This window comes from Teleopsis dalmanni, chromosome 1 (genome assembly GCF_002237135.1).
Source record: "Teleopsis dalmanni isolate 2A chromosome 1, ASM223713v2, whole genome shotgun sequence".
NCBI classification, from domain to species: Eukaryota; Metazoa; Arthropoda; class Insecta; order Diptera; family Diopsidae; genus Teleopsis; species Teleopsis dalmanni.
In genome coordinates this window covers 89,868,094-89,875,644 of record NC_051846.1, presented here as the reverse complement: position 1 = coordinate 89,875,644, position 7,551 = coordinate 89,868,094, and the positions used below count along the sequence as shown (strand labels likewise).

The 7,551-nt window shown below is 29.9% G+C and overlaps 1 protein-coding gene across 1 annotated transcript; it reads right to left on the bottom strand.

The window, feature by feature from the left end:
- Positions 1–5,960: 5,960 nt before the first annotated feature.
- LOC119669594 lies at positions 5,961–7,326 on the bottom strand. The gene is made up of 2 exons (XM_038079561.1): positions 7,211–7,326; positions 5,961–6,990 (listed from the first exon to the last, which is right to left on the bottom strand). The coding sequence occupies exons 1-2, from the start codon at positions 7,250–7,252 to the stop codon at positions 6,253–6,255; spliced, it is 780 nt and encodes a 259-aa protein (XP_037935489.1). The 5' UTR covers positions 7,253–7,326; the 3' UTR covers positions 5,961–6,252.
- Positions 7,327–7,551: the final 225 nt, after the last annotated feature.

Sequence of the window (7,551 nt, the reverse complement as noted above, 5' to 3'; positions counted from 1 at the left end):
ATATTTACAAATTGTTTGGACTTTGCCATAAGAGGTAAAGTTCAACATCACTAAATTGCCTACTAAGGCGCAACTTAGACCAACAAATTTTTTAATGTATTTTTAAAGTTATTTTTGATGCTGGCCGGCACAAAGCTAGATATAGTTTGGAAAAAATTGACGGTTGGAATTAAGGTAATATGAACACATATAACATTTTACATATTGTTTATTGCTATAAATTAAAATAAGCACTTAATAATCTATTTTGAAAAACTAATGAAGCTTTGATTTGTGGTAATAAGTCAATGTCAACTTGAGTGGAATATTATGCTTCTTAAATTTGATGTTAAACCCAAAAACCACTAAAATGTTTAATAACTTAAAAAAACAACATTAAACATTAATAAATAAAAAATAATTATATATTTTTTTGGATATGATATTGATTTATAAAAGCATTAATAATTAATAAATTTTTAATCACATAAATTAACAACTTAAAACGATTTCATTTCAATGCTAAAAGTATTTTTTGCTGAAGTGACATAAACTTGAAGTATTTCACACTATTATTCACACTGCGTTTAACAGCTCCAATGGAAAACAATTTATAAATTATTCGTTTATTAAACTTCATTATTTCGTTGTGTATCTCATTGCTTTTATTTTGGGGATTTTCGATGAAACCGTAAAGAGCGATATCTGTGCTTTCCATTGTTGCTTTATTTTGAGCCGTAAAAATAAATTCAATCTTTGAGGTTGCAGCAGGAAATGGAAATAAGAAGGTTCATGCAAATGTATCGGAACTACTGCCATTGACGTATACACCCAACAGCGAAACCGCCATGAAGTGTGGATGTTCGAGTGGATATTGCTCTCATATGCAGTTTTGATTGATGTTATAAAAATGGCAGTTGATATATTTTAACGATGCTCGTGGAATGTGCGATATATCCACACTGGAAAAATGAATCTGTTTTTCTATATCGCCGCGGGCTATGTGAAATATGCAACAACAACATTTATGTACCGAAAAAGCATTCACAGCTCAATTCAACAGGAAAACCATAAAGCACGAAAAAAAAATTTCTTATTTGAAAATCAGGAAGAAGGCGAATAATACATTGTAAAAATATGAAAAATTTTACGGCATTGTTCACTCAACGATGGCAGGTGAACAATCGGAACTATTCGCGCGAAACACTCATACGCCAGGAGTCAGCATTACTCGTACTTACGCCTCCAGATGTGTTCTTTTATGCATTTTTGGTTTGCGTGCTGCAAGGGACATTTCAGCAGCAATTTGTATGCAGCACAAAAACAAATTAAGGAACATTTTTTATTATAAAATAAATTGAATAGTAAAACACACCAAGCTCTATTAACAAATTCGAAAGAATGAAAAATGAACATATGTGGACCTTTCTGTATAATTTAGCACTTTTCCGATTGTCAGATTTTTATTCTGAATTTACGGTTTTTTTACTGCTTTATTTGCTTTGATCATTGAAGTGAGAATAAAGTTAAAAATATAAACCAGTAATAAGTTTTGGTATTGTGTTTTTAATAAAATTATATTGAAAACTTTAAAGTACTCATCTATGCATGATGTGTTTTACAAGGCAACCACCAACTGGAATAAAGTTTTTAAAATACAGCTGTTACACTTTTTTATTTAGGGACCACAGCATCTTCGTGTTTCTAATTAAAATTCTATGTATCTGTGGAAGTCATATACATAAATGCATATTGAGTGCAACGTCCTGCGGGGTAAAGTATATTCAATATACTGAAGAGAATAAATTAAATTAAGGCAAAATAAAAAAGTTTGTTCGTGCTTTGTAGAAAATTTTAATATTCTTAATTTAATATCATTCACTTTAACATTTTTAAATACTATATATATGTTTATATAATTCTGTACTTTATTTCGATTCCATTTATAATGGGATGTTTTAAGGATTACACTGGTTTTTATATTCTTCTTCTTCTTTTTTTGCTCAATGCAGCTAGAGTTAGTGCCAAAGCGCTTCTACACAACAGTGTTTGTGATCACTTAAATGATTCAATATAACAAAAATCTCGTTGATTTCTTAAAATAAACTATACATTATGAAGTTATGAATTAACAGCCGTATAGTTTGAAGCCCAGCATATCATCCTGTTGAAGTTTATAGTGCATTTGATTCTCTTAAATCAATTCTGAACTCGTGCATGCATTCACAGAATCAAAAAGTTTAGAATCTATCTTTGATATACTTTTGCTACTCTTTACTTTCAAGTCTTTGTGTATATCTTCAATTCTGATATGCCATGAAGCTTTTAGCATACGTCTCGATACAATATTTTGATGTTTGAAGTTTTCTAACGGTCTCTGGAGTAACATTGCCAAAAGAAACACATCCATAAAGTAGTTTAGATCTAATTCCATACTTATAAAGCAGAGTGTTATTTTTCACACTATTCCAATTTTCTTGGAATAATGTAATATATATAATAATATACAATATTATAAGTTTCTAACCAAGATTTTCTTTTGTCAAAGTTCAGAGTTCAGTATTTTACATTGTCTTTTCATTCTATTTCCACATTATTGACTTTGATTTCTTTGTTCTGTAATGAACATAGCTTTCGTTTTTTCAGTATATACTCTTCGAAAGTATCTCATTATTTTATCATTATGATATTGTGAATTCGTTACAGTTATTTGCATATAAATTATACAATAAATGAGACAATGTGGATTCTCGAGATGCGCTTGCGTAAATTTTCTTTAGAGATGCATAGTGGTTTTGGACTTTGACGAAAAACTCTCTATTTGATGAAAAACTAGCTAAAAGTTTTATCATTTCAATTGGAATATGATAATTTTTTTTTTGTTCAATGAGCAACACACCTTATCAAATTTCATTCCTATAACCTTATTACATTACATTTATAGTGGCAAAATAAGTGAAGAGTATCAAGCACATCCTCTTATGGTATAGTAGTATCCAGTTTAAAAATGAGAGTAAGGAATTATGTGAACGGCTGATACTAAAAACAATTCTAGTGCCACAAATGTCCGTTTAGATAGTTAATTTTTAAAGCACGAGATACAAAAGAAGAAATTGTGATGAATTTAAAATTTTCAAATAAAAACATTTCGTTATATTCCATAATAGTCCCACATAAATGTGCGCTATGCATTATTGTCTACTTTGTTCTTCTCTCTGCAAAAGACGGAATTCCGTTTGATAGCAGAATCCTTACAGATAAATGCATTGTCAGTAGTTTCGCTTAAGGAAGCATTTGTGCAGTTTGCATGAAAAAGTGAATATTATTTAAGCCTTAAGGAAATTGTGTTTCGTGCTTTATTATTCTTGTAAAGTTGGCTGTATCTCGTAGGTTGCATATTTGTATTTCGGTATTTTAAGCCGTCCTGTTTGCAGTTTGCTTTTGTGTAATATTTTGTCTGTACTTAAACAGAAAATGACGTTGTAGTTATTTACTTTGTAGTACTCGCAAGCAGAAATATTTAATCTCCTTTGATTTATTGTTTGGTATACATATAAAAATAACTAAATTTAATGGTTTTTTGGATTTATGAAATTAAATTTCAAATTTACTAACAAATTTAATATTCATATAAGTAAACCATTATTTTAAAAGCTTTTAAGTACAATATTTATTAGAAGTCTTAAACAAATGAACATTTAGTGCAATAATAACTATAAACCCATAAATAATTAATATGCATTAAACAATTTATTGATATTTTTATTTGTAATAATTTAATTTTGTATTTATTTGTTCTAAATATTTCAAAAGTAAATTCTCAGAAATTACGACAATTCTAAGAAACAAAAAAGTTTGCAATAATATGTAAAAAAATAAAAATAAGTTTTAAACATTTTAGAAAACATGATAAAAAACACTTTAGATATATTACATTATATTTAATCCTTTTAATCCTAGATGGAACAGAGGGCCGTAACAAATAGTTTCCATTGAACTCTATCTAATGCAAGACGTTTTGTTTCACTCCAGCTCTTTCCAGCGTTTTTTAATTCGGCTTCAGTTTGTCTCTTCCAAGTATTGCGTGGACGCTCTGGTCTTTTACTGCCTTGAGGGCTGAAATCTAGAACTTTTCTTGCGATGTCATCAGCGGGTTTTCTTGAAGTATGGCCAAACCATATGTATTTGCGCATTATATTTCATCAGTTATAAGAGGCTGATTCGTTCTAAACCAGAGCCCATTATTGGTTATGGTTGCTGGCCAGAATACATGAAGGATGCGTCTTAGTGCGTTGTGTGATGTTGGATGAACGCCAGATTTTGTCAAGATTTCCAAGTGCTTTCTTCGCTTTCGATAACCTGTGCTGAATGTCTTGCCGACTGCAGCCGTTGTTCGAAATGTAGCGATGTAGCGCTTTGCGATGTTGTTTAACGATACTTGCATCTGGGAAAAGTTATGTGTTAGCAAACAGATGTCATCCGCGTAGTCAAGATCAGTAAGTTTGTTTTGAATAAGATCTGCGTTTATAGTTTCCGACATACCACATCTATGAGAGTTTAATGTGAAGTATTAACCCAAAATATCAATCTGATAAACTTAAAGTGCCCAACGTTTTCGTGAAGAACTTTAAAATTAAGCACAGTATAATTTTTACACATAAACTTTGAGAAATGAATTTATGCTAATGCAATTTACATGAAATATAAAAGGGTCTACTAAGAATAACAAGATATATAAAATGTAGTAAAATAGATTCTTTTAGGTTCGGTTAGGTTGAGAAGGGTGCTGATAGTTATCAGCACTTCGACTCGGTGTGATACGATGTGATACAATGAATTTCGGGTATAAATATTTGTTAGGGAAATCGAGGATTATGGACTACGTCAAATCCTACATAATAAATGAAAGTGTCATCGTAAAAGTATTTAATTTAATATTCAAGGTTCATATCAAAGTTTATCCAGATCGACATAGATGACGAAATTTACGCCTTATAAACTTATGGTTTACACACAAGTCTTTATTGGAGGGGATTTCGCCTTTTATTCTTACACATTATCACTAAGTTTGGTATCAGAGAAGGACCGCGGGCGAAGAAATACATTCACTGAAAATGCAATTTTAAAATATTTGGAATATTTAACTGAAAAAAGAATGGAGCACTTAAAGCGTATTTGGTTCATTAATATTAAAAACACAAAATGAGAAACTTAAAAGTAAATATTTGCAATATCTGAAAACACTGCTTTTAAACTTTGAAGCGAGTTAAATTCACTTATATAATGCATGAGCATCGATGCTTCGGTGTTATTGAGAAGACGCCCTAGGATTCGAACACTTATTTTGCAATTTGATAGCCAGCGGATTGAAATCAGTACTATTAACAGTTTATGGACGCTTTTAGTGGTAACACATTTTCACCTGATACCGTCGATGCTTTTTATCGAAGCGTCACATACAAAAACTGCACAATGTGCGCCATTAGCTGCAATAAACTGCGGTTTAAATCATTTCAAAATTAATTTTCTATCTGCGCTGATAAAAAAGCTGAAAGGCTTTTTGTTTGAGTTCAACTGTTGATTTTGTTTGTCCCGTGAAAACTCTATTAAAAGTACCACGAATTTAATATTTATCAAATTCAACATTAATGCGGCTTGTGGTTGAAATATGTGCTTTAATTGATTTCATTTAAGTTTTTTAAATTAAATTTTAATTAATGGATTATGCTTGTTTTAAGTTTGAAATATGTTTTCCACTGCTCTTTTTATGATTGAAAAATATTTAATTATTAATGCAGTTTCTGCTAAATGTGCAAATCGGCAAATGAGCGTGTAAAACCATTGGAAAACAAATTTCGCGAATCGATCAATTTCGTTCCATTTATAAATTAATTTAATTAGTTTCCTTGTTTAACTTTTTTAATAATTATGTTTATTTTTATTGCAATACCATTTTACGTATGACGTACATACATTATTATTATGATATGTACTTTAAAACCAATCCACAATAATTTAGTGTGTAGTTTTGGATTTAGTCCAACGGAAGAGACGGGTGTTGACAAACTGCAGATTAATTAACAATATATTTCTTCTGTAGGCTATGGATTTATTTAGAGCAAATCCTTTTTGACTCTACATACGTTAGCATATATATATCAATTTTATTTATATTTTGTGAACGACAATTTCATATTTTTATTAAATAAATATAAAAGATATTTTCTTAAATACTTAATTTTCCCATAATTAGAAGAATTGTTTACACATTAATTAACTTTGCATTGGATTAACTTTCTTTTCCTCTTCTTTTGGAAAAACCTCAATTATAATTTTTTCCTTCTGATTCTGAGACAGCAATTTGATTTCGAATCGACTTAAAACTAACATGTTAATTTCGTCTTTTGTAATGTCTTCTGGCAATTGCGATTTCCTGATATTTCTTGGATATAATTCAATGCTTCTAGATTCAGAAAGTGTACTGTCATGTGCACGAATCGTGAATAATTTCTTAACGGTAGCTTCTGTTCCAACTAACCATACAAGAAGAACTTGGAGATCGTTATTACAGTTGGCATATTTGGCTACTAATTCCGACTCTTTTGCTAATGCAGTCCAAGTCGTTAAGCAGCTCATAACCACAACCGGAGCATGCTCTCCATAGCGAGATGCTATTTCCGGCAGTATCAAGTTGTAGGCGAATATATTTTGTGATTCAAACGGTTCATCCTCCGTATTTTCATCATAGTGCAGGTAGCCAATGCAAAAATTTTTATTGAATTCCAATTTGTCAACAGCAAACTGCAATAATACGTGATGTTTATGAGTAACTTCCTTGAAGGCTATCCCTTCGTTGTGATTTAATAAGAAATGTGATAAAATTGTTGACTCAGTGAGGAGTTCTCTACAATTTTGTAATGGGCATGTGAAACTGTTATTGGTTCTTTCTCCTATTTGTTCCTCTGATGATGTAGTCATTGTTGCCAGACATATATCGGAGAATTTTGAAACCTTAAAATATAAAAATTAGAAACACAAAGAAAATTTGATATGTTTTCTTAAAATGAGGATTAATATGGGAGAAACATATTATCTTTTAAAAATTATATAGTACATCTTATAGATATAGAAGTATATTATATTTAAAAAACAGGAAACCTTTAATTTTGTGAATACAATTTACAAATTTTGTATCTAATTTATATATATTTATATATATTGTTGTCATTACCGTTGACACCTTCTGACGATTTGATTTGCTTGTAAGCTCCATTTTTAATGGAGCTTACAAACTTAAACCCGTAACGTTAGAGTCCTATTATTATTACTTAAAAATATATTTGAATTGTTTTTTAACAAATTCGATTATATAAATATTTTATTAGTTTTTATCCATCAAAATTTTATTAATTATTGGTAACTTAGATAAAAATGGGAATACGATCACAGTATACAATTACGATGGAATTACATACAATATATTATATCAATTATCAAATTTTTCTACTATCAATTAGAAAAACAAATTTACATGCATATATTTAGAATCAAGACAGCAGTCTTGATAATTTA